General features: G+C 43.4%; 3 protein-coding genes across 3 annotated transcripts; 2 read left to right on the forward strand and 1 right to left on the reverse strand.

Moving 5' to 3' along the window:
• The first annotated feature begins 800 nt into the window (after window positions 1–800).
• LOC123045884 (F-box protein At1g78280) lies at window positions 801–7415 on the forward strand. Its single transcript, XM_044469114.1, has 16 exons — window positions 801–1089; window positions 1802–1909; window positions 2012–2067; window positions 2140–2282; window positions 2397–2594; window positions 2672–2871; window positions 3484–3583; window positions 3660–4241; window positions 4374–4496; window positions 4818–4898; window positions 4974–5281; window positions 5373–5585; window positions 5991–6075; window positions 6151–6334; window positions 6612–6786; window positions 6954–7415. The coding sequence occupies exons 1-16, from the start codon at window positions 959–961 to the stop codon at window positions 7105–7107; spliced, it is 2841 nt and encodes a 946-aa protein (XP_044325049.1). The 5' UTR covers window positions 801–958; the 3' UTR covers window positions 7108–7415.
• A 3407-nt stretch (window positions 7416–10822) lies between these two features.
• Window positions 10823–12598, forward strand: LOC123045885 (uncharacterized). Its single transcript, XM_044469115.1, has 3 exons — window positions 10823–11003; window positions 11187–11696; window positions 11793–12598. The coding sequence occupies exons 1-3, from the start codon at window positions 10934–10936 to the stop codon at window positions 12344–12346; spliced, it is 1134 nt and encodes a 377-aa protein (XP_044325050.1). The 5' UTR covers window positions 10823–10933; the 3' UTR covers window positions 12347–12598.
• On the reverse strand, window positions 12546–15581 carry LOC123045886 (haloacid dehalogenase-like hydrolase domain-containing protein At4g39970). The gene is made up of 11 exons (XM_044469116.1): window positions 15130–15581; window positions 14687–14780; window positions 14516–14560; window positions 14395–14445; window positions 14124–14198; window positions 13990–14023; window positions 13528–13583; window positions 13377–13436; window positions 13162–13221; window positions 13042–13088; window positions 12546–12972 (listed from the first exon to the last, which is right to left on the reverse strand). The coding sequence occupies exons 1-11, from the start codon at window positions 15510–15512 to the stop codon at window positions 12924–12926; spliced, it is 954 nt and encodes a 317-aa protein (XP_044325051.1). The 5' UTR covers window positions 15513–15581; the 3' UTR covers window positions 12546–12923.
• Between the last annotated feature and the right edge of the window lie 10648 nt (window positions 15582–26229).

The raw sequence follows: 26229 nt of genomic DNA on the forward strand, positions 1-26229 counted from the left end.
TTGTTCGCAATTTAAAAAAAACTGGATTTTTTTTGTAAAAGTGGACACTACAGTATGTTTGCCCCGCAATTTCGAAAGTAACCAAATTTGTCCGGAATGCTACAGTGTATCACCGCTACAGTACCAAGGGGAAAATCGTCTTTGCAAGTGCCGCTTGACAGTCAACTAACGGTTAAACTGGCCATAGTGGCATATCTGTACGCGGTGCAAATTTTCAATGGCATATCTGGAAGAGAGAAATTTCCAATGGCAGATAGGAATACGGGCAAGTTTTGAGTGGCATATATGGAATTCACCCTTTTCTTTTTCCTCATGCGGACTTACAAATTTTCTGGCACCTGAACTTTATTTAGGATTTTGAACATCCCCGCCGTCATGGCCGTGGCCGTGGAGGCTACTGGAAACGACTCTGCTCTCTAGTTTAATCATGGAATGGTATATTGTACTGTACCAGAAAAAAAAGTTCTTCTGCCCAATGCCTTCGTCCGTAGCTGCATAGGACATTTTTAGTGTGTGAAAGGAATAGAATGCACACTCGAAAAAAAGAGAACAGAATGCAAAGTGATGCAAGATTCGGCTGCCACTAACCAAAATAAAATAAACTGAATAAAACGGAATAGAATCGGAGCATCAATTGCATGTCACCTGGGACACGCGTACGGTGCTGGCGCACGCCTCAAATGAACCATGTTTTTTTTCCCCTCAAAAAATAAATAAATGAGCCATGCTTTTTCGTCCAGTTGACAGGATTTCTGTGTTACGCGGCCGAAATGATGAGGTCGACAGGCCGCATCGGCGAATCCAATACGCGTCCACGCTTTTCAAAAAAAGCTCGCCACTAATAAATAAACGAATTCCTCCAGCCCACTGCATCCCACCGATACTATTCTGACCCCGCCGCACGCACCCATACCCAGCAAAGCAAGCCCGCCGATCCGGCTCGGTCGCCGGCGAGGCGATGGAATCGGCGGGGAACGACCGGAGGGGCGCGGCACTGGGGGGCCTGGCGGTGCTCCCCGACGAGCTGCTCTGCGCCATCGTCGACCTCCTCCAGCCCACCGACATCGGCCGCCTCGCATGCGTGAGCAGGTCGCCGCGTCTCTCTCTCTCTCTGTCTCTGTTCATTTCTCCTCTAGGGGCATCAGATTGGGAGTGAAAACTGAAGCTACTACCAGAGTATTCTCTCTGGGACGAAGTAGATGTTAGCAAGTTATTTTGTTTCTCAAATGCTTCCTTTTCATATGCAACAATCCACCACATGTTTATGCTAAATGTTTATTGGTATTAGTACTAGACTGCTAGTAGCAGTTAAAACATAACTATACAGCTAGATAGACAAAAATCATGAAGTACTAATTTCTTTCATGTTCTGTGTGCACGACACTAAACAGTCACCTATTTTAGACTGGACTAGTACAGAATCATACTCCCCTGGTCCTGTAAAAGCGGTCGTTTTAGACAAAGATAGAGCCAACTTTTCGGAAATTTTGGCTACCAATATCTTTACAAATATTTACATTAGATACCTGAAAATCACTGAATTAGTCTTGAGAAGTATTCCCATAATACTATATGATTCTTTTGGATTTATGGATGTACTTTAAAGACACTAAAGGTCAAAACTGTATTTTGAAGACCATGTCCGTGTCCGAAACAACAGATTTTAGGGGACCAGAGGGTAGTTCCTGATGTTTGACATTGTCATTATCTAGAGATCATGAGCTAAGACGTCATGTTTGTGTTTCTACAATGAAACGGTGGTAGGATGATGCAGTATCTGAAATGATTTTGCACTTTGCAGTGTCATGTACATACTTTGCAACGAGGAACCTCTCTGGATGAGTAAATATCTTTTTGTTGGTGGTCATTTTGAGTACAAAGGTTCTTGGAAGAAAACAACGTTGTCTAGGTATATGACCATTCTATCTGTCGTGTAACCTTCTGTATTTTGAAAACAATCCTAAGTTGACCAATGATTACCACTGAAAAGGTTGGATTGCTTCATTTTCAGGCTTAATCTTTGCTCCGAAAAAAGTGAGCTTGAGCAGAAGGCTCGTCATTTTGATGGTATGGTACATCTACTTTATGTTTGTTGTGTTTGCCTTTTTTATTTCCCTATTCATACTTATTTTCATGCAGGATTCAACTCATTGTACTTATACAGGAGATGGTATAGATGTTTTACTACTTTGAGTAGTTATTCCTTTGACAATGGCCATGTGGAAAGAAAGGATGATCTTTCTTTGGATCATTTCCGTTCTCAGTATGATGGAAAAGGCCCAGTAAGAATTGAGTTACTTTTGCTTTTAATTCAGATTTATAACATGTGGATTTTCTACGTTATTGTTTTGCAATGATTTTTATCTGAAATCATATTGGTGGTATTGCACAACTAGGTTTTGCTTGGTAAGCTGGCTGAATCCTGGCCAGCGAGGACGAAATGGTCAATGCAGCAGCTGGTACATGATTATGGTGAAGTTACATTTAGGATATCACAAAGAAGCCCTAAGAAGATAATAATGAAACTGAAAGACTATGTTTCTTACATGGAACTCCAGCATGATGAAGATCCTCTTTACATATTTGATGATAAGGTAATCATCACTTCATTTCATTTACTACTGAAGTTATGAAAATGAAAAAAGAAACTTAGTTCAGAAAATTGTTACAGTTTGGAGAATCAGCACCAGCACTATTGGAAGATTACAGAGTCCCTCATTTATTTCAAGAAGATCTTTTTGATGTCTTGGATTATGAACAAAGACCAGCTTTCAGATGGTTCATTATTGGACCAGAAAGATCAGGTGCCTCTTGGCATGTTGATCCAGGATTAACCAGTGCGTGGAATACTCTTCTTTGTGGCCGAAAAAGGTTGGATCATTTTTTTTATGTACGTGTGCGTAGGTGTTACTCGATAGTGCACTCAAGCTGTGGTACTCACCACGTCGTTGTATATTTGAAATCTAGTAGCAGTTAAATAAATGTGCATGGATCTTGTGCAACATTTCTGGCCTATTGGATTCTTAAGGTCATTGCAGTGCTTCTATTTTGGTGCAGCTTGTGGGTGACTGGGTGCTGCTCTGTATGTTGCTTATTTTAAAGTCAGATGTGAAAAAACAGTCGTGCAGAAATAATCAGCCAACTGGGCGAGTTGAATTAACGATTGATAAATTTAGTGAGGATACCCATAGTTAATGTCTTGGGAGTGGGAGAGAATCATGTCATATAGTATGTTGAACAGAGACGGAAGATAACCAAGGGCAATAGAGAGATGTGATTCAACTTGGGTGCATGCTTTGTATTTTGAATTGAAACTTTAAAACCATAGACCTATACTGTGAACTGTGCGAGGATATGCTATACAACCTCAACTTGTACTCCTCTTGACTTGTTAAAGCTGATTGTCCTATGTTGTACAATGCTGAAAATTTGGAAGGAGCAAGAATTTGTGTTTGCACTAATGATTTCCACCTTATTTCATAGATGGGCACTGTACCCTCCAGGAAGAGTGCCTGGTGGTGTCACAGTGCATGTAAGTGCTGAAGATGGTGATGTTGACATTGATACTCCAACATCTTTGCAGGTAATGAACTTATTACTGTTTTTGCTTTTCTCCAAACTTTACCCCATATCATTTCACATTATTTGACCGTTTGCAGTGGTGGCTTGATATCTATCCTCATCTTGCCGAACACGAGAAGCCACTGGAATGCACACAATTGCCAGGAGAGACTATATTTGTTCCTAGTGGATGGTGGCATTGTGTTTTAAACCTTGAGACAACAGTTGCAGTTACACAAAATTTTGTCAATCAATCAAATTTTGAGCATGTATGTCTAGACATGGCACCTGGTCACTGTCACAAAGGAGTTTGTCGTGCTGGCTTACTTGCTGTTCCAGGAAAATCTGTTAGAGATATGGAAAATCATCCACCTGGAACAATTACATTGAACCACAATGACATGACCCGTACAGAAGAAAGACTGAAAGGTTCAGGGTCCGTAAGAGCTTCAAACAGTGAAAGCCAGTATTCTTCATTTGAGTTCTCAGACGTCGACAAAAGTTTGGAGAACCAAGTTTTCTCGTATGATATAGGTTTCTTATCTCAATTCCTTGAGAAAGAAAAAGATCACTATACTTCTGTCTGGAGTCCTACTAATCCAATTGGCCAGAGAGAAGCAAGAGAATGGCTGCGAAGGTTATGGGTTCTTAAACCTGAACTGAGAGGACTAATATGGAAGGTGAGCTTTGTTCCATCATTTACATAAAATTTTACTATGTCAATCTTTTTTATGAAATTACCATGTGGTTTATGTATCTATTTCTTGATAATGGTCTGTTCCTTCTGCCAATATATATGTTTATTTGTGTAGGGTGCATGCCTAGCAATAAATGTGGACAAATGGTATGCATGCTTAGAGGAAATAAGGGCATGCCATAGTTTACCGGCACCGTCAGAGGATGAGAAGCTTCCTGTTGGGACAGGTAGCAACCCAGTAAGTATACACTTACTTTTACTAGCTGTCTCAGATTTAGAACTGTCGATAAACAATTCTGGCATGTTAGTATCATGTAATTCGTGTTGGTTCGAAATACTTACTCCATAAATATCACTCACAGAAACTGATTCATACAGAATATCTTGGTTTACTTGTTACTGTATACATAATTGCTCACTGCTATGCGCCGATCCCCAAGACATTAAACATATCTGAGATTCTAAGATGTATTCTATGATGCCACTTAGTATCAAATTGCAGTTCATATACACTCATCGCTGCATGGTATGTGAATATAACATGTACCACAATTTTCAGGTCTTCATTGTCTCTGACAATGTGATTAAAATCAATGCTGAAGGAGGCTTGGGTTATTCTGCCCATGGTTTAGGCACAGAGGTATTGTTGCATTGGTTCTGCAACTTAATAAAATTGAATGCAACACTCACGATTTTGATCCCTTTCTTGATGCAGCTTGAGTTCTATGATCTTCTGCGAAAAGTAGGCTCGCCTTTGGTCAACCACATCCCTGAGATCATTGCAAGTGGCTTTCTTGTGTACGAAGATGGCGTCTACAGAACAGTCCCATGGAATGGAAAAGGAATGCCAGATGTTTTGGCTAAATACTATCCTCTGGAGCTTTCTTATGCAAACAGCTGTTTTCCTCTTGGGTTATGGAGCAAACAACAGTTTGGAATGGATGGTTCCGCTGAATCTTCGAACAGACCTATTTGGCCTTACATGGTTACCAGAAAATGCAAAGGGGATATCTTTGCTCATGTGTAAGTTTTATTCATTTCTCAAGTGAAAATGGGAATGATCACTTGATTAATTATGTAAATACGTGCTTACTCTACTCTTCATTTTTCTTAGCCGTGATACATTGTCCAAGGCTGACCTATTGAATCTTGCATCATCCTTGGGAGTTCAAATGCGAAATATCCATTTATTACCCCTTCCACATGGGGAATCATTACCCGAACCTGAGGACAATAATGTGAAAGACAGTGATCCACCTGAATGGAAACAAGTAATTTCTACTCTAAACAGAAGAAAGAATAATATAAAGAAGCACCTAGCTACCTGGTAAGTGAACTTTTTTCTAAAGCAGGTTTGTTCGGCATAGATTTTATAAGTTTTAGTAAAACAGGACATTGTTGCTCAGTTTATTTTATCCAGAAACATTGTGAGTTTGCAAGTCAATTTTGTGTCCGCGATCATGTGAAGTGGTTAAGAAGAATATTGTCTTATAGAATGCTTCAGTTGCAACTTAAAATCCTCTACGAAAGTGTACTTGAGTTCCAAAAACATTGTAGAGGCAGGCATTCAATAAGTAACCATTACATTCTTTAACATTCTAACATTTCAACATAATCAAAATATAAATTGCAATGACGATGCATTGATTTGGTATTGACCTGTTCTATATTATATTGATACAAAATTCCATACACTGCCTGATACCTCAACATTGCTTACATATTTGTGAAGGGGGGGCACCGTACCAACAGTTTTAATTGAGAAGGCTGAAGAATATCTCCCTCCTGATATGAATTCTCTAATCAAGTTTGTTAAGGTAATTTTTCAATCTCGTCTTCTTTGTATGCATCTTGGTCGAGCATTGTGTTTAATGGTATGATTGAACAATTAGGATGGCGACGGTGACTCGGTGTACACATTCCCTTCTTGGATACATTCAGATATTATGGACGATAACATTCTTACTCAGAGGGCTCCCGAAATGGGTTCCCTCACTGATACCAAAAGCACTGGTGACGGAGATCTGGAGAAACTGAATGAAATCCATATCATTGACTTCAGTGATCTGTACATTGGTAAGCAGCCAGTTTACTTTGTTTCCTGGAAATCTGACATTGTTCAAGTTATTGTCATGTATTTAACGAAATACCAATTTTGTAATGTATCACTGACATCTGAATCGAAGATGCTATAACTATCTGTAAAAATGCTTAAGTTGAGCTGCTCATATCTACCAGTTTGCAGTCTTAGAAGCTATGTAAGGCCGTTTCGAAAAAAGAAGCTATGTAAGGTTGTTAGAAAGAGTTTATATTTATTTATTTGATTGTGATCCAATATTGTTTGTCGTAACAGGGGATCCTCTATGCGACTTAATTCCGCTGCACTTGGATGTTTTCCGTGGTGATATTGATCTTCTGAGGGAGTACCTTAGAAGCTATCAGCTTCCTTTCCTCAGAGGGAAATCAAACAACGACATCTACAAGTCGGTGCAAAATTCGAAGTTCAGCACCGCATCATATCGCGCGATGTAAGTACATACATAAACAAACAATGATAAGCGGTGCTTGTGCACTTGTGAATTGTGATCGATCCTTGTTGGGTTGTCAGTGTCCAAGGGAGAAACATGTGTGCGCGCGCGCCTGTGTGTGTTTGCGCAAACATGTGTTAGTTCTGATGTGCGCTGCTTGCTTACAGGTGCTACTGCATACTGCACGACGACAACGTCTTGGCGGCTATATTTGGCCTGTGGAAGGAGCTGAGGGATGCAACGTCGTGGGAGGATGTCGAGCACTTGGTCTGGGATGACCTGAACCGATACCAGCAATCGTCGCCTACACTCTCTAGCTAGCTACTTGTCACGACTACCAATACATACGCTCAAAAGAAATGGTCCCTTTGGCATATTGCCCAGCTTCATAAGAGCAAAAAAATAAAAAGTAATAAGGGGCAAAACATTTTGTTTACTCTGGGACGGAGAGAGTACTTTTAGATTGGAATGTGCACTTTCATAGTATGAAACTCACTCAACATTTCGGCAAAAGAATTAGGACCTCACTTGCATTTAACTCCTTTTTAATCATGTAAGATTCAAGATAGCATGTAAACTTGTACTATTTTGTTCTATACCAATATTGTGGACCAGAAAGGAATTCTATACATATCTTGTGAAACGAACGCCTAGAAAGGCTGAAATCATGCAGGGTGTCCACTTCACCCCCAAGGTTTGCAATTTCCTTACTACTCCCTCCGTTCCTAAATACTACCTCCGTGCCAAAATTCTTGTCTTAGGTTTATCTAAATATGGATGTATGACAAATCTAAGACAAGAATTTTGGGACAGAGAGAGTATATGTCTTCGTAGAGATTTCACTATGGACCACATACGGATGTATGTAGATGTATTTTAAAGTATAAATTCACTCATTTTGTTCTGTATGTAGTCTATTGTGGAATCTCTGTATAAGTCTTTTTAGAGGTTTCAAATGGACTACATTTTACTCCGTATGTAGTCCCTTGTTGAACTCTCTAAAATGACTTGTATTTGAGAACGGAGAGAGTATTTAGGAATGGAAGGAGTAGTTTGGATGTTGCTAATCCTGAATCCGTCAAAGACGAATGGCTGCCTCCAAAAGGAGAAAGCAATCAAGGATAGAAGCAAGAATGGTGGCATTAACCACCGGCCCGCCATTCTAAAGGAGAAATCAAGCATGAGCAAAAGCATGAAGGGTGGCACTAAAGGGAAGGTGTTCGCAGTTACATGATGGATGCCTTCTGGTTCCTGTGCGGCTTACATGAGTTTGGTTGTACCCGTTATCTTTGTTGATGTCATGGTGAAGGGTTTCCATGAGTAACGTATTGGAAGCTTTCTGGCACCCGTAGGGTATGGGTATGGCTGAATCCATCCCATATCCTTACCCGTCCATTCTGAACTTACCTATCACCCATATTCATTAAGGGTGTAACTTTTTTCCATACCTGTCACCCGACAGGGTATCTGGGTATCCGCGGGTAAAAATATCTGTGTTTACAACATATCAATTGAGTAGAAAATAGTTGTAACAAGCAACATATAATCATAAATTCTTAATAGAAACACATTTTAAACAACAATGTACAACAACATATTGTAACAACAACACATTCTCATAAACAAAAATACTTGCCTATAAAGTGACGCATAAAAATGTTAAACAACAACACATAATCATAAATAACAACACATAGGATTGCACTTTAAGTTCACAAAATCATGATAAATTATAGAGATAATTTCACTACACATAAGAGTTTTTACCTAGCGCGATTAGGAGGGGAAAATTAATACATAAGGATATTAAACGGAACCCACTTGTCAGTATTTTAGATGGGTACATGGGTATGCGGGCATGGGTTATATGATCCCATACCCGTACCCTCCCTACCCGATGGGTATGATATTTTCCAATTTAAGTATCCATGGATAAATTTTTGTCCCATCCCTTACCCTAATAGGGTTTTTACCCGCGGGATACGCGGGTAATGGGTACCCATTGCCATCCCTAAGTCTTTCATCGATCTTTATTGGGAGCTTTCGTCGGGTTTTCAACGAAAAAAACAGCCTTAGGCTGATTCTCATTGATGAAGAGGAAGAAACCAATTACAAGGAACTGAAAATTGAAAGAAGAGAAAAAAAAGAAAAAAAAAGCTACAGGCATGGAGCCAATTGTCCCGTCTTTGCACATCGGCCACCATCCACATCGCATGGCGGCTCGAAGAAGCTGGCCATTGGCGCCAGCCCCGTGAGTAGCCAGTCATTGCCTGGTCGACAATTCTATCGTGGATCGAGAGCAGTGGTAGACCTAGAATGGCAGGCTTTGGGGGTGCCATGATTCAAAAATTACACCAAACATCATCATAATCTCAACAAATAGTCTGGAAACAAAACAACTTGATGGATATTTAGTGTTAAGTATGGATAAAATTTATTTTACAATTTCGGAGGGGGTGCCACTAGATCTGCCCCTGCCTAGGAGACCGAGCCAGCCCTAGCGTTGAAGATCCTCTCGTTGCGCTCCTTCCAAATGCAACATGAGACTAGAAGGCAGGTGGACTTCCACGTTGCCCTATGAGACCGGCAACAACCTAATCTGCACTCTGAAATCATGACTTCATGCGGTTGTCAATTGTCATGTTCAGGTTGAATAGTTGTCCCAGTGATTGCGTTGTCTTGTTACACAGCTGCACCGAGAAGGGGCATGTTTCAATGATGTGGTGTGTTGCCTCCGGAGCAGCACGACAAAGCGATCAGATCAGATCATGGGGGATTTTCCGGCGAGCAAGGTTATCTGCCGTCAGACATTTCCCCTGCATCATAATCCACGCAAAAAACTCCGCCTTTGTATTTGTGACCATGGGGCTTCTTGGTTTGTGAGTGGTCTACATGCCTTGTAGGGATGTAGCTTGTTCTTCTTCCTAAGGCAAATTGCTAACGTTTTTGTTTGATTTTTTGCTAATAAAGTAGACAGTTCATTTTTCTAAATTAACGAACAAGAAAATATATTGCATCCGTTTAAAAAATCTTTCCAGGGTCAGATAAGGTTGATCCCCGGATCTTAATGTGGATCATTTGAATGTTGCTTTCAAGGGTAAAAGAAGACATTAGTCAAAAAGCGGTTGGCGACTATCACCACAATGTAAAGCGTGTGTTGTTTGGGACCGAGGCTATACGTAAGTCGCCTGAATATTTATTTTGGGTAAGTCAATTTTCTGGGCCGTTGGATTAAGATTCAACAATCATCATTCTTTCTTCTTCCTCCAACCGCTGCTCCTCCCACAATATCGGCTTACCCAAATTGTAAATTCGGCCAACTTATCTATAGCTATTGTAATCTTGCACATGGTTCATGTTGTTTGTACTTCCTTCATTTATTTTTATAAGTCGTTTCAGACAACTGAAAATGAGCTACTTTCCACCGTCTTCAAGGCCTTATAGTGAATAGAGGGAGTGATATAAATACTTGCATATAACTATTGTAGCCTCCAGCAAGTTGCACCGTCTGCAATTGACATAGCCATCCCCTGACACGCGGCAGGGCCGCCGCAGGGAGGAGCGTTGACAAAGAAACAGAATGGCCATGTGAGCAGAGTCCACGCAGGTGTGCCCTCCCTAGTCACCATGGTTCCCAGCTGAGACCCTACCCAGCATGAACTGCATCGGTCGCCCCATTTCGCCTCTGGCAAGATGCCCGCCGCAGCACCACTGACAGCCTCCTCGATCCTGCGCATGGGTGAGCCAGCGTGCACCGGCCGACCAAGCGAATAAACGGAACCTTCCGCTCCGACGTCCATATGCGGCAGTGATCGCGGCAACCAGAACATCACAGATATTAGTACCACTCAAGTCCACGTGGTCGCACGTAGGGGGAATGCCGCCGCACCTGCACTAACACATTTCAGATTTCACCACGCGCGTCGCCGACGGACCAGCGAGGCGAGGCGAAGCCCCCTCCGCTCGTGCTCCGGCGCATTTCGCGGCGCCAAACTTGCCACTGCCAGACGCCTCAACGGTCGGCCTATAAGTGGAGCCAGATGGCACCTTCCCGGTTAAGCAACTCCGTGATCGAGAGCTCTATTCCATCCAGCCCCGAAGCAGAGGAGAGAGCTGTACGCTGGCCGGTAGGCTCATAGCTGGAGAGATGGTGCTCAACGGCGCACTGTTCTTGCTCGTCTGCGCGGCTGCTCGAGCTGCTGCTTCCGGCGGAGACGGTGAGGGCCTCCAAGGCTACTGTTACTCCTTGATCTTCTTACTAACCGCACAGATCATACTGCTCCGATTGTGTTAGCAACTTAGCATTCATCAAGGACAAGAGGATCACTTCGTTTTATGGAGGAGTACTACTACATTGTCGTTTAATCTGACACGTGCTGTCATGCTCATGCAAACTGCAGGCCCGCTGCTGAACGGTAACTTCGAGTACGCGCCGAACAGGTCCCAGATGAACGGCTCGAGGGTGATGGGGAAGTACGCGATCCCGTACTGGAAGGTGGCCGGCTTCGTGGAGTACATCGAGTCCGGGGCGAAGCAGGACCATATGGTCCTCATAGTGCCGGAAGGCAGGCACGCCGTGCGGCTGGGCACGGAATCCTCGATCCAGCAGCAGCTCAGCGTGACGCGGGGCAAGTACTATTCCATCACCTTCAGCGCGGCGCGCACCTGCGCCCAGTCCGAGAAGCTGAGCGTGTCGATCGTCCCCGGCGACGCGTCCGGCGGCGAGCTCCCCGTCCAGACGGTGTACACCAGCAGCGGCTGGGACTCGTACGCCTGGGCCTTCAAGGCCAAGCAGGGCGTGGTGTCGCTCATCATCCACCACGGCGACGACCAGGTGGACGACCCCGCGTGCGGCCCCATCGTCGACGCCGTCGCCATCAGAACGCTCAGCCCTCCTCACGCCACCCACCGTAAGACATACCACGATCTCGTCGTTAACCGCACCCACGAAATCTCATCACGTTACGGAATTCTCACTCTAGTCTACGCCTGCATGACATGTACAGAGAACATGCTGATCAACGGGGACTTCGAGGAGGGGCCGTACATGACCCCGGGGTCGCCGTCGGGGGTGCTGGTGCCGCCCATGGACGAGGACGCCACGTCGCCGCTGCCGGGGTGGACGATCATGTCCCACTCCAAGGTGGTCAAGTACATCGACGCGGGGCACTTCCGGGTGCCGCACGGCTCCCGCGCCGTGGAGCTGGTGGCCGGCGTGGAGGTGGCGCTGGTCCAGGAGGTGGCCACCGTGCCCGGCAGGTCCTACAGGCTGCAGTTCTCCGTGGGCGACGCCGGCAACAAGTGCGCGGCGTCGCCGATGAGCGTGCAGGTGGCCACGGCGTACGGGGGCAAGCGCGTGTCGTACGAGTCCCGCGGCACGGGCGGCTACGTGCGCGACAAGCTCGACTTCAAGGCGGAGGGGAACAGCACCCGGGTGGTGTTCTACAGCACGGGCTACCACACCACGTCCGACCGCAGCGGCACGCTCTGCGGACCCGTCGTCGACGACGTGTCGCTCGTCAGCGTCTCGCACCCGCATGCTCGCCGGTTGCTCCGCTGATGCGCCTCGCAGGAGCCAGTGCTTTTTTTTTTTTCTTGATGAGTTGGGAGCCCGTGCTGCTAGAATGTGAGTTTCTCGGGAGAGAGCGGCTCGGAAGTGGAAAATTGACTGCTGAGAATGAGATGATAGTGGTTGCGTGACAACAGACTTAACATTGCCTCAACAGATTGATCATGATTCACTGCAAACAGTATCACCGTAATCAGCTGGAAACATCAGCAACAGCTGCAATGTTAAGTTTTTTTTTTTTCACTTTCCTTTTCAAATCACTTTCTCTGCGTATGAAATGCTGGGTATGTGCCCCTGTCAGTACATGTGTTCTACTGTAAATTCAGTTTGGCATGTCGCTGTTGTAAGCTGTGACTCCAAATATTTTACTGTTGCCGCTGCATTGTAACAGCTATGCACAATTCAAATCTCCCCGAGGGGCAAGAGGTTTAACCGAGCAGTGATTTAGTAGAGGGATTGTGTGTGTGGAGGAATTAGCGGGGATTGGGTGAGGGGCGGGATCACCCAACCCCTCTGTGGATTGGATCGCCACCAACCGAATAAGGCCTGCCGAAAGCAGGAAATTCCACTATCCAGTGACGAGAGATTCTTGGAGCAGTAGCTTCAGGTCCTCAAGCCTGTAAAGAATTAACAGGTGTTGTTTACCTGATGAAACAAACTAGTAAAATGGATAAGTCATTACATACCTCACATTACTGAGATCAGGATAGGTTGCAATTGCATCCTTGAAATCCTACAGAAAATTCAGGAGATCAGAATGTGGACCGTTAGACTGAACAATATTTTGTAGCTAAGCTCTATCTTACTTGGTTAGAAGTTGAAGGTGTGTATGTTATTATACATGACATCCCTGCTCCTTTTGCTGCCTGTCAAAAGAAAGTCATCTCTTGTGTTCAAAAGTACGACCTCTGTACCAAAATATAAGACGTTTCTGTAACAAAATTGAACTACAAAAACGTCTTATATTTTGGTACGGAGGGAGTATAAGTTTATTTGATAAATAAGAACTTGGAAGACCTACTTGTAGTCCAATGACACTGTCTTCTACCACAAGGCAGTTCTTGCTTTCTAATCCTAATTTCTGCATCGAACAATTAAGTCTTTAACACAACCAATTTTAAAAAAAAACTCAAGTAAAGTTTGACATGATATGCTTCAATTGTGCTCACTACCTTTGCTGCTGTAATATATATCGATGGATCGGGTTTTTTCACTTTAACATCATCGCCTGCAACATGAAACAATCAAGAATTTTGAATGCCGTGGAATGACTTATCATAGCTTTCAGAATATAACCACCTACCAAACAACAAATAATTGCAAGTGCATTTAAATAGGATCTGGTCTTAGCCGGGTGAAAAATGTAAGCTAAAACACATCTCAATCTTTACTAGACTTTATATTACTCATTTCACTGATTTCTTCTTTTTCTTGACCGTGTCACTGGCCATTGTAATATTTTATTTGAACTAATACAAAATTGTAAAACAAGAAAACAACTAGGATGACTGGTACGAAAACTTTGTAAAGACAATCCTGCACGCTCATTCACATTTTTGTGATCGTTGCCAGTTAATCTCAAAACAACCATGGTAAACATGATCAGAAAGAAGCAAAAACAACCAGAACTATACCGGCGAGGAAGCAGTCCAGACCATTGAATCTTTCCTATAAAACCATACAATTGTAAAGAAATGGAATCTCAACCGAGAAAGTAAAATTCATGTCAGAAATATAAGAAACACAGCATAAGTCAAATGCAACTTACAAGTCCAAGAAGATTTTCAAGACACAACACCACTGAACTTTTAGTTGCCGCAGAGCAAACAGCAAGCTTGATGCCCTACACCATTATACCAAAATCACCTCATTTTTTCCAAAATAGCCCATACTATTGTAATTTAATGGGAACATTAAATAAGAATTCACCTAGTGTACATTACAAAAAGGATTAAATGAAATATATTATGTTGCAAAGCAGTTTACAGTATGAGGAAAACACTAGTAGAAAGTAGAATAAATCTTGCAATAAGTATTACCGCACCCTTAACTTCATCCATCAGCCGCAAAACACCAGGTCTAGGCTCCACCTAGCATACAGAGCTGAAAATCAGTCTGAGATGATGAGTAAGAATTTCCCAATGTATTCATTTCACTTACAGTTCCAGATTTGATTATTGCTTTGTACCTCTCTGTTTTCCAGTCCTGCAAAAATGTACTTCTGTAAAATTCATGGATTCTTAGACATGGTTCGAAGCATTTGTACTTCTTGAAAAGGATAATAAGGAGCTAATGCATTTGATTTAGAACCAAGGACATAAAAAATCTGACCTGAATAACGTCAACTAACTTCTCCCTGTCTTCGTCGCTTGAAGGTGCTGTCTCCAATATCTTTGAAGAAGGCCACCCATTTTCTCCAAAGTACCTGTAACAGATTGAAACCGATTCAGAACCAATATCCACATGCTAATCATCAACTACTTAAACAGCATGTGGACCCTAGCATGCCCTGCCCTGCAACATCACTTATTCCCATTCAAACTATTTGCCACATTTTTTTTCTCGAAACATTAAACTTTGCACACCATTCTAATGACGAACTGCATCCTGCATATAAAGCAGGTAAGCAAGAATTCAGATTGTGAAATCGAAATGCCAGCAACAAATGGTGGGAGGCTGATCGCAAAATCAATCACAGCGCAATTGCTGAGGCAAAATATCACACGCGGAATGCCACACGCGAAGGAATCGTCAAGCTTGCGGGCGTGACGTACCATCGCATCTTGGGCTTCCCGCCGCCGATGCGGTTCTGGAGGTCGTCATAGAAGGCCTCGTCCCAGTACAGCGGCGCGTCGGCCGCGGGCGGGCAGCGGACCCCGAAGTGCGCGAAGGCGTCGTTGTAGGCCTGCCGGTGGAGGTGCTCCGACTCCAGTATGACGCCGTCGCAGTCGAAGATGAGGGCGTCGAGCGACCGCGGCGGGGAAGCCGAGGCGGAGACGACGAGCGAGGACGTACGGGGGAGGCGGAGGCGGACCGCGGGGAGGCTGGAAGGGGGGCGGTGGCTGAAGAAGCTGCGGCGAGCCGTGGCGGCGACGGCGGCCGGGGTGAAGGAGGTGGGGACGAGAAGGGAAGTGGAAGCCATGCCCATGGGAGGCATCGGTGATGCGAACAGAGATCAGCGGATGGAACGGAATAGGCGCGAATGGTTCGAGAATGGCTGCTTATCTACCCGCCACTTTTAAGCCGTGGTGTCTTTCTTATCGCGTATGAGAGGAGGGAAACAATTCCCAAACGGTTCCCTTCACTTGAGCCTGTAGACAGTTGCCGCCCGATCTCAAGCAGCAAGCAGACAACGCAGAATCACTGTTCATATCCTTCTAAAAAAAAGAATCACTGTTCATATCACATGTCAGGTGTATCTTAGATTTGGCAGTGATTCAGTTTAATCTTGTAACTTTAGGTTTTGAGAGAAGTTCATATTTCAACCTTGAATTGTCACTCAAGTCTAAGAAACAAGCCCCAAAGTTCAAAACCTTCTATTTTACAAACCCAAACTCACAAAACCAGACATATATCAATTTCCTCTCCTTGAGCCAGTTTTCTGGGCAGTGGGTTGTTTTGATCGGTTTTGGAGAGTTGACCGTCTATAGCTAGCCAGCAGCCAACTCGGCCGCCACATCATCCTGGCATCTACACCTAGCCCTCCAACCAACCCCTCTCCCTCCCTGTGCGACACCGGCGACCGGGAACCTACGGCGCCTCCACACCGCCTTCATGCGTGCTGGCCTTTGCTCCCCTGCCCAACCTTTTTGTCGGGGCGCCGCCTCACATGTTGCAACAAGCACTGGACTCCGGATCTAGTGTTAGGCACCCTTGAAGAGGAAGCGGCGTTGCAACTAGAACGACAAGGCACGGTGTCAGGGTTGAAGCATTCCATTTTGTGCCACCATCGCGCTTGTCCATGTCGAGCAACCAGAGCCTCTGCTTTCCTCTTTCTTCCATCACAGAGCACCCCAAATGTCTGCTGACCTTGAGCCCTCTCCAATTAGGCTGACGAAGCCCGCCCGAAGAGCTCCAGTGAGGCCGCGTGGCCGACACTATCCCGGCTTCCACGGCGTCATCGTGAGGAATATCCACATCGATGAACGGAGGACTGCATTCCGGGTCTTCAAGTTCGAGTTTGTGTTGTCGGCGGTCAATGGCCATCCAGTTGGATGGTCGGCTGATGTTCCTAAGAAGAGGCTGCTCCTGGTTGTAAAAGATACGATGCCGGAAACTTTTGCTATTCTTGTAGCAGGGTCTCGTGCGTGTATTTTTCTTTTTTTTATATAGGTTGGATTGTTTACCACATGTGTCACGTGGTGGGACTCGTGCGTGTCTATATAATAGAAGGGGTTACAAGGGTCGGTTCGAGTTGTGTACAAGTACTTGATCTCTACCACAGCTATACAAGAGATAGACAACTATATAAGAGATAGGATCAAATATGTATAACATCCCGACTAGATTACTACAACTATCTGAACAAACTACAACGTGGTACAGACATGAAATACATAGTTATTTCAACACCCCCTCTCAATCACAACTCGTCTAAGCTAAGATTGTGCTGAAGAGCTTCTTGTTGCCGTAGTGTCAGGGGTATGTAAACCCATCCGCAACTTGATCTTTTGTCGGTATAAACCAAATATTAGGTAAATTATTTGCTACTCTTTCTTGGACAAAATGATAATCAACTTCAATATGTTTGCTTCGACATGAAGCACAGATTTGCTGGCAGATAAGTGGCACCACGATTATCACCCCATAAAGCTATTGTCTGTGATTGATCAATACCAAGTTCATGTAACAGAGATTGTATGCAAATTATTTCTGTTGTTGCATTTGCAAGAGACTTGTACTCTATCTCAGTGATGGACATTGATACTATAAGTTATTTTCTTGAACTCCATAAGACAAGATTACACCAAAATAATGTGGCAAAACCTCGAGTGGACTTTCTATCATCGGGACAGCCTGCCCAATCAGCACCAGAAAATGCACTTTCAAGAGATGGGTTTTGTTGGGGAACGTAGTAATTCAAAAAAATTCCTACGATCACGCAAGATCTATCTAGGATATGCATAGCAATGAGACGGGAGTGTGTCCACGTATCCTCGTAGAACGAAAGCGGAACATTTAGTTAACGTGGTTGTGTAGTCGAACGTCTTCACGATCCAACCAATACAAGTACCGAACGTACGGCACCTCCGCGTTCAGCACACATTCAGCCCGATGACGTCCCTCGAGCTCTTGATCCAGTTGAGGACAAGGGAGAGTTCCGTCAACACGACGGCGTGGCGACGGTGTTGATGATGTTACCGGCGCAGGGCTTCGCCCAAGCACTACGATGATATGACCGATGTGTTGAACTGTGGAGGGGGGCACCGCACACGGCTAAGAGAACAACTGATGTGCTTTGGGGTTCCCCCTTGCCCCCATATATAAAGGAGGGAGGAGGAGGAGGCCGGCCTAGGAGGGACGCGCCTATAGGGGGAGTCCAACTAGGATTCCCAATCCTAGTTGGAGTCCCCTTCCTTTTCCAAGAGGGGGAGAGAGGGAAGGAGTAGGACAAGGAGAAGGAAAGAGGGGGGCGCCGCCCCCTCCCTAGTCCAACTCGGACCTGCCATGGGGGGCGCATGGCCACCCTGCGGCCCTCCTCTCCTTTGCACTAAAGCCCATTAAGGCCCACTACTTTCTCCGGGGGGTTCCGGTAACCTCCCAGTACTCTGAAAAATGCCCGAACCTTTCTGAAACCTTTCCGGTGTCCAAACATAGCCTTCCAATATATCAATCTTTATGTCTCGACCATTTCGAGACTCCTCGCCATGTCTGCGATCTCATAAGGGACTCCAAACAAACTTACACATAACTCATAATACAAATCGTCATCGAACGTTAAGCGTGCGGACCCTACGGGTTCGATAACTATGTAGACATGATCGAGACACATCTCCGATCAATAACCAATAGCGGAACCTGGATGCTCATATTGGCTCCTACATATTCTACGAAGATCTTTATCGGTCAAACCGCATAACAACATACATTGTTCCCTTTGTCATCGGTATGTTACTTGCCTGAGATTCGATCATCGGTATCATCATACCTAGTTCAATCTCGTTATCGGCAAGTCTCTTTACTCGTTTCATAATGCTTCATCCCGCAACTAACTCATTAGTCACATTGCTTGCAAGGCTTATAGTGATGAGCATTACCGAGAGGGCCCAGAGATACCTCTCCGATACACGGAGTGACAAATTCTAATCTCGATATATGCCAACCCAACAAACACCTTCAGAGACACTTGTAGAGCATCTTTATAATCACCCAGTTACGTTGTGACGTTTGATAACACACAAGGTGTTCCTCCGGTATTAGGGAGTTGCATAATCTCATAGTCAGAGGAACATGTATAAGTCATGAAGAAAGCAATAGCAATAAAACTTATCGATCATTATGCTAAGCTAACGGATGGGTCTTGTCCATCACATCATTCTCTAATGATTTGATCCCGTTCATCAAATGACAACACATGTCTATGGTCAGGAAACATAACCATCTTTGATTACCGAGCTAGTCAAGTAGAGGCATACTAGGGACACTTTGTTTTGTCTATGTATTCACACATGTACTTATTTCCGGTTAATACAATTCTAGCATGAATAATAAACATTTATCATGATATAAGGAAATATAAATAACAACTTTATTATAGCCTCTAGGGCATATTTCCTTCAGTCTCCTACTTGCACTAGAGTCAATAATCTAGTTCACATCGCCATGTGATTTAACACCAATAGTTCACATCGCCATGTGACCAACAACCAAAGGGTTTATTAGAGTCAATACTCTAGTTCACATCGCTATGTGATTAACACCCAAAGAGTACTAAGGTGTGATCATGTTTTTCTTGTGAGAGAAGTTTAGTCAACGGGTCTGCTAAATTCAGAGTCGTATGTATTTTGCAAACTTTCTATGTCTACAATGCTCTGCATGGAGCTACTCTAGATAATTGCTCCCACTTTCAATATGTATCCAGATTGAGACTCAGAGTCATCTGGATTAGTGCAAAGCTTACATCAACGTAACTCTTTACGACGAACTCTTCATCACCTCCATAACCGAGAAATACTTCCTTATTCTTCTTAGGTAACTAAGGATAACTTTGACCGCTATACAGTGATCCACTCCTGGATCACTATCGTACCCCCTTGCCAAACTCATAGTAAGGCACACAACTGGTCTGGTACATAGCATGTCATACTTTATAGAACCTATGACTGAGGCATAGGGAATGACTTTCATTCTCTTTCTATCTTCTGCCATGGTCCGGCGTTGAGTCTTACTCAACTTTACACCTTGTAATACAGGCAAGAACTCCTTATTTGACTGATCCATTTTGAACTCTTTCAAAATCTTGTCAAGGTATGTACTGATTGAAAAATCTTATTAAGCGTCTTGATCTATCTCTATAGATCTTGATGCCCAATATGTAAGCAGCTTCACCGAGGTCTTTCTTTGAAAATCTCCTTTCAAACTCTCCTTTATGCTTTCCAAACAATTCTACATTATTTCTGATCAACAATATGTCATTCACATATACTTATCAGAAAGGTTGTAGTGTTCCGACTCACTTTCTTGTCAATACAGGCTTCACCGCAAGTTTGTATAAAACTATATGCTTTGGTCAACTCATCAAAGCGTATATTCCAACTCCGAGATGCTTGCACCAGTCCACAGATGGATCGCTGGAGCTCTGATACGCCTCCAACGTATCTATAATTTTTGATTGTTCCATGCTATTATATTATCTGTTTTGGATGTTTAATGGGCTTTACTATGCATTTTTATATTATTTTTGGGACTAACCTATTAACCGGAGGCCCAGTGCAAATTGCTGTTTTTTTTTGCCTATTTCAGTGTTTCGCAGAAAATGAATATCAAACGGAGTCCAAACGGAATGAAACCTTCGGGAGAGTTATTTTTGGAACAAACGTGATCTAGAGGACTTGGAGTGGACGTCAAGAAAGAAGCAAGGAGGCCACGAGGCAGGGAGGTGCGCCTGCTCCCCCTGGACGTGCCCCCCACCCTCGTGGGCCCCTCGCAGCTCCACTGACCTACTTCTTCCTCCTATATATACCCATATGCTTCGAAAACATCCAGGAGCACAATAGATCGGGAGTTCCGCCGCCGCAAGCCTCTGTAGCCACCAAAAACCAATCGGGACCCTATTCCGGCACCCTACCGGAGGGGGGATCAATCACCGGTGGCCATCTTCATCATCCTGGCGCTCTCCATGACAAGGAGGGAGTAGTTCACCCTCGGGGCTAAGGGTATGTACAAGTAGCTATGTGTTTGATCTCTCTCTCTCGTGTTCTTGATTTGGCACGATCTTGATGTATCGCGAGGTTTGCTATTATAGTTGGATCATATGATGTTTCTCCCCCTCTATCTCTTGTAATGGATTGAGTTTTCCCTTTGAAGTTATCTTATCGGATTGGGTCTTGAAGGATTTGAGAACACTTGATGTATGTCTTGCATGTGCTTATCTGTGGTGACAATGAGATATTCACGTGATCTACTTGATGTATGTTTTGGTGATCAACTTGCGGGTTTAGTAACCTTGTGAACTTATGAATAGGGGTTGGCACACGTTTTCGTCTTGACTCTCCAGTAGAAACTTTGGGGCACTCTTTGAAGTTCTTTGTGTTGGTTGAATAGATGAATCTGAGGTTGTGTGATGCATATCGTATAATCATACCCACAGATACTTGAGGTGACATTGGAGTATCTAGGTGTCATTAGGGTTTTGGTTGATTTGTGTCTTAAGGTGTTATTCTGGTACGAACTCTATGATAGATCAAACGAAAAGAATAGCTTCGTGTTATTTTACTATGGACTCTTGAATAGATCGATCAGAAAGGATAACTTTTAGGTGGTTTCGTACCCTACTCTTCGTTTGTTCTCCGCTATTAGTGACTTTGGAATGACTCTTTGTTGCATGTTGAGGGATAGTTATATGATCCAGTTATGTTATTATTGTTGAGAGACCTTGCACTAGTGAAAGTATGAACCCCAGGCCTTGTTTCGAAGCATTGCAATACTGTTTGTGCTCACTTTTACCACTTGTTACCTTGCTGTTTTTATATTTTCAGATTACAAATACTCATATCTACCATCCATACTGCACTTGTATCACCATCTCTTCGCCGAACTAGTGCACCTATACAATTTACCATTGTATTGGGTGTGTTGGGGACACAAGAGACTCTTTGTTATTTGGTTGCATGGTTATTTGAGAGATACCATCTTCATCCTACACCTCCCACGGATTGATAAACCTTAGGTCATCCACTTGAGGGAAAATTGCTGCTGTCCTACAAACCTCTGCACTTGGAGGCCCAACAACGTCTACAAGGAGAAGGTTGCGTAGTAGACATCAAGCTCATTTCTGGCGCCGTTGCCGGGGAGTCTACGCACAAGTCAAGACATACCAAGTACCCATCACAAACTCTTATCCCTCGCATTACATTATTTGTCATTTGCCTCTCGTATTCCTCTCCCCCACTTCACCCTTGCCGTTTTATTCGCCCTCTCTTTCCCGTTCGCCTCTTTTTCGCTTGCCTCTTGTGTGCTTGTGTGTTGGATTGTTTGTCACGATGGCTCAAGATAATACTAAATTGTGTGATTTTCCCAATACCAACAACAATGATTTTCTTAGCACTCCGATTGCTCCTCTTACCGATGCTGAATCTTGTGCAATTAATGTTGCTTTGTTAAATCTTGTCATGAAAGATCAATTCTCTGGCCTTCCTAGTGAAGATGTCGCTACTCATCTAAACAACTTCGTTGATTTGTGTGATATGAAAAAGAAGAAAGACGTGGATAACGATATTGGTAAATCGGTAAGAGACATCGTAGATCGCACCATATCCAATAAAGTGCGGTTACGACGTTCGGACACACCATTACGCTATGGTGTTTCAGGTGGCGTGAGCTGTGAAACTATTCCACATTGTTTTAAATGAAGGCCAAACTCGTAACTCAAATATTCTCCTCCACGACCAGATTGTAGAAACTTTATTTTCTTGTTATGATGATTCTCCACTTCACTCTGAAATTCTTTGAACTTTTGAAATGTTTCAGACTTGTGTTTCATTAAGTAGATATACCCATATCTTCTCAAATCATCTATGAAGGTTAGAAAATAACGATACCCACCATGAGCATCAACACTCATTGGACCACACACATCAGTATGTATTATTCCCAATAAGTCAGTAGCTCGTTCCATTGTTTCGGAGAACGGAGTTTTAGTCATCTTGCCCATAAGGCACGGTTCGCAAGTATCAAATGATTCATAATCAAGTGATTCCAAAAGTCCATCAGCATGGAGTTTCTTCATGCGCTTTACACCAATATGACCTAAACGGTAGTGCCACAAATATGTTGCACTATGCTTATCAACTTTGCATCTTTTGGCATCAATATTATGAATATGTATCACTATGACCAAGATTCAATAAACCATCAGCATTGGGTGTATGCCCATAGAAGGTTTTATTCATGTAAAGAGAATAACAATGATTCTCTGTCTTAAATGAATAGCCGTATTGCAATAAACATGATCTAATCATATTCATGCTCAGCGCAAACACCAAATAACATTTATTTAGGTTCAACACTAATCCCGAAAGTATAGGGAGTGTGAGATGATGATCATATCAATCTTGGAACCACTTCCAACACACATCATCACTTCATCCTCAACTAGTCTCTGTTTATTCTGCAACTCCTGTTTCGAGTTACTAATCTTAGCAACCGAACAAGTATCAAATACCCAGGGGTTACTAGGAGCATGCTACGTCTTGTGCTTGCGTTGGTTTTCCTTGAAGAGGAAAGGGTGATGCAGCAATAGTAGCGTAAGTATTTCCCTCAGTTTTTGAGAACCAAGGTATCAATCCAGTAGAAGGCTCCTCAAAAGTCCCACGCACCTACACAAACAAACAAAGAACTCGCAGCCAACGCAATAAAGGGGTTGTCAATCCCTTCACGGCCACTTGCGAAAGTGAGATCTGATAGAGATAATATGATAAGATAAATATATTTTTGGTATTTTGTAATATAGATGCAAAAAGTAAAGATGCAAATAAAAGTAGATTGAAAGCAAATATGATAAGAGATAGACCCGGGGGCCATAGGTTTCACTACAGGCTTCTCTCAAGATAGCATAAGTATTATGGTGGGTGAACAAATTACTGTCGAGCAATTGATAGAAAAGTGAATAATTATGAGATTATCTAGGCATGATCATGTATATAGGCATCACGTCCGTGACAAGTAGACCGACTCCTGCCTGCATCTACTACTATTACTCCACACATCGACCGACTCCTGCCTGCATCTAGAGTATTAAGTTCATAAGAATAGAGTAACGCCTTAAGCAAGATGACATGATGTAGAGGGATAAACTCATGCAATATGATATAAACCCCATCTTTTTATCCTCGATCGCAACAATACAATACGTGCCTTGCAACCCTTTCTGTCACTGGGTAAGGACACCGCAAGATTGAACCCAAAGCTAAGCACTTCTCCCATGGCAAGAAAGATCAATCTAGTAGGCCAACCAAACTGATAATTCGAAGAGACTTGCAAAGATAACTCAATCATACATAAAACAATTCAGAGGAGATTCGAATATTTCTCATAGATAAACTTGATCATAAACCCACAATTCATCGGATCTCGACAAACACACCGCAAAAAGAGTTTACATCGAATAGATCTCCACAAGAGAGGGCGAGAACATTGTATTGAGATCCAAAAAGAGAGAAGAAGCCATCTAGCTAATAACTATGTACCCGAAGGTCTGTGGTAAACTACTCACAACTCATCGGAGGGGCTATGGTGTTGATGTAGAAGCCCTCCATGGTCGATTCCCCCTCCGGCGGAGCGCCGGCGAAGGCTCCAAGATGGGATCTCGCGGATACAGAAGGTTACGGTGGTGGAAATTGTGTTTCGTTGGCTCCCTGGATGTTTTCGGGGTACGTAGGCTTATATAGGAGGAATAAGTACGTCGGTGGCTGTCCGAGGGGCCCACAAGACAGGGGGGCGCGCCCTACCCTCTCGTGGCCGCATCGGCTGCTTCTTGACTTGCACTCCAAGTCCTCTGGATCACGTTCGTTCCAAAAATCACGCTCTCAAAGGTTTCATTCCATTTGGACTCCGTTTGATATTTTTTTTCTTCGAAATACTGAAATAGGCAAAAAAACAGCAATACGGGTTGGGCCTCCGGTTAGTAGGTTAGTCCCAAAAATGATATAAATGTATAAAATAAAGCCCATAAACATCCAAAATGGGTAATATAATAGCATGAAACAATCAAAACTTATAGATACATTGGAGACGTATCAGAGCACTAGTAAGGTACACATCAATAACCTATATATCAAATATACCTTTGTTCACTTTGCCATCCTTCTTATCCGCCAAATGTTTTGGGGTCGTTCCGCTTCTAGTGACCATTTCCTTTTGCAGTAGAAGCACTCAATTTCAGGCTTGGGTCCAGCTTTGGTATTCTTCTCGGGAGTGACAACTTGCTGGCCATTCTACTTGAAGTTCCCTTTCTTTCCCTTTGCCCTTTTCTTGAAACTAGTGGTCTTGTCAATCATCAACACTTGATGCTCTTTCTTGATTTCTACCTTCGTTGATTTCAGCATCACGAAGAGCTTGGGAACCGTTTTCGTCATGCCTGGATAGTAAAGTTCATCACAAAGTTCCAGTAACTTGGTGATGGTGACTAGAGAACTCTGTCAATCACTTATCTTATCTGGAAGATTAACTCCCACTTGATTCAAGCGATTGTAGTACCCAGACATTTTGAGCACATGCGTACTAGCTGAGCAATTCTCCTCCATCTTTTAGGCGAAGTACTTGTTAGAGGTCTCATACCTCTCGACACGGGCATGAGTCTGAAATACCAATTTCATCTCTTGGAACATCTTATATGCTCCGTGGCGTTCAAAATGTTTTTGAAGTCCCGGTTCTAAGCCGTAAAGCATGGTGCACTAAACTATCAAGTAGTCATCATATTGAGCTAGCCAAACGTTCATAACGTGTGCATCTGCTCCTGCAATACGTCTGTCACCTAGCGGTGCATCAAGGACATAATTCTTCTGTGCATCATATTGAGCTAACCAAACATTCATAACGTCTGCATCTGCTCCTACAATAGGTCAGTCACCTAGCGGTGCATCAAGGACATAATTCTGCTGCTGCACAGAAGAATTATGTCCTTGATGCACTACTAGGTGACAGACCTATTGCAGGAGCAGATGCAGACGTTATGAACGTTTGGCTAGCTCAATATGATGACTACTTGATAGTTTAGTGCACCATGCTTTACGGCTTAGAACCGGGACTTCAAAAATGTTTTGAACGCCACAGAACATATGAGATGTTCCAAGATCTGAAATTGGTATTTCAAATTAATGCCCGTGTCAAGAGGTATGAGACCTCTGACAAGTACTTTGCCTAAAAGATGGAGGAGAATTGCTCAGCTAGTGAGCATGTGATCAGAATGTTTGGGTAATATAATCACTTGAATCAAATGGGAGTTAATCTTCCAGATAAGATAAGTGATTGACAGAGTTCTCTAAGTCACCATCACCAAGTTACTGGAACTTTGTGATGAACTATAGTATGCAAGGGATGACGAAAACGATTCCTGAGCTATTCGTGATGCTGAAATCGACGAAGGTAGAAATCAAGAAAGAGCATCAAGTGTTGATGATTAAACAAGATCACTAGTTTCAACAAAAGGGCAAAGG

Source organism: Triticum aestivum, chromosome 2B (assembly GCF_018294505.1).
Source record: "Triticum aestivum cultivar Chinese Spring chromosome 2B, IWGSC CS RefSeq v2.1, whole genome shotgun sequence".
Lineage (NCBI taxonomy): Eukaryota > Viridiplantae > Streptophyta > Magnoliopsida > Poales > Poaceae > Triticum > Triticum aestivum.

What these genes read in the sequence shown, in the direction of transcription:
- LOC123045885 (XM_044469115.1), top strand. Translation starts at nt 10,934, where the DNA reads ATGGTGCTCAACGGCGCACTGTTCTTGCTCGTCTGCGCGGCTGCTCGA. An exon ending in TGCTGCTTCCGGCGGAGACG is followed by an intron (nt 11,004 to 11,186) that starts GTGAGGGCCTCC and finishes TGCAAACTGCAG; the next exon opens with GCCCGCTGCTGAACGGTAAC. An exon ending in CCCTCCTCACGCCACCCACC is followed by an intron (nt 11,697 to 11,792) that starts GTAAGACATACC and finishes TGACATGTACAG; the next exon opens with AGAACATGCTGATCAACGGG.
- LOC123045884 (XM_044469114.1), top strand. Translation starts at nt 959, where the DNA reads ATGGAATCGGCGGGGAACGACCGGAGGGGCGCGGCACTGGGGGGCCTG. An exon ending in TTTACATATTTGATGATAAG is followed by an intron (nt 2,595 to 2,671) that starts GTAATCATCACT and finishes AAATTGTTACAG; the next exon opens with TTTGGAGAATCAGCACCAGC. An exon ending in CTTCAGTGATCTGTACATTG is followed by an intron (nt 6,335 to 6,611) that starts GTAAGCAGCCAG and finishes TTGTCGTAACAG; the next exon opens with GGGATCCTCTATGCGACTTA.
- LOC123045886 (XM_044469116.1), bottom strand. Translation starts at nt 15,512, where the DNA reads ATGCCTCCCATGGGCATGGCTTCCACTTCCCTTCTCGTCCCCACCTCC. An exon ending in ACAGTGTCATTGGACTACAA is followed by an intron (nt 13,222 to 13,376) that starts GTAGGTCTTCCA and finishes TTCTTTTGACAG; the next exon opens with GCAGCAAAAGGAGCAGGGAT. An exon ending in CACCTTCAACTTCTAACCAA is followed by an intron (nt 13,089 to 13,161) that starts GTAAGATAGAGC and finishes AATTTTCTGTAG; the next exon opens with GATTTCAAGGATGCAATTGC.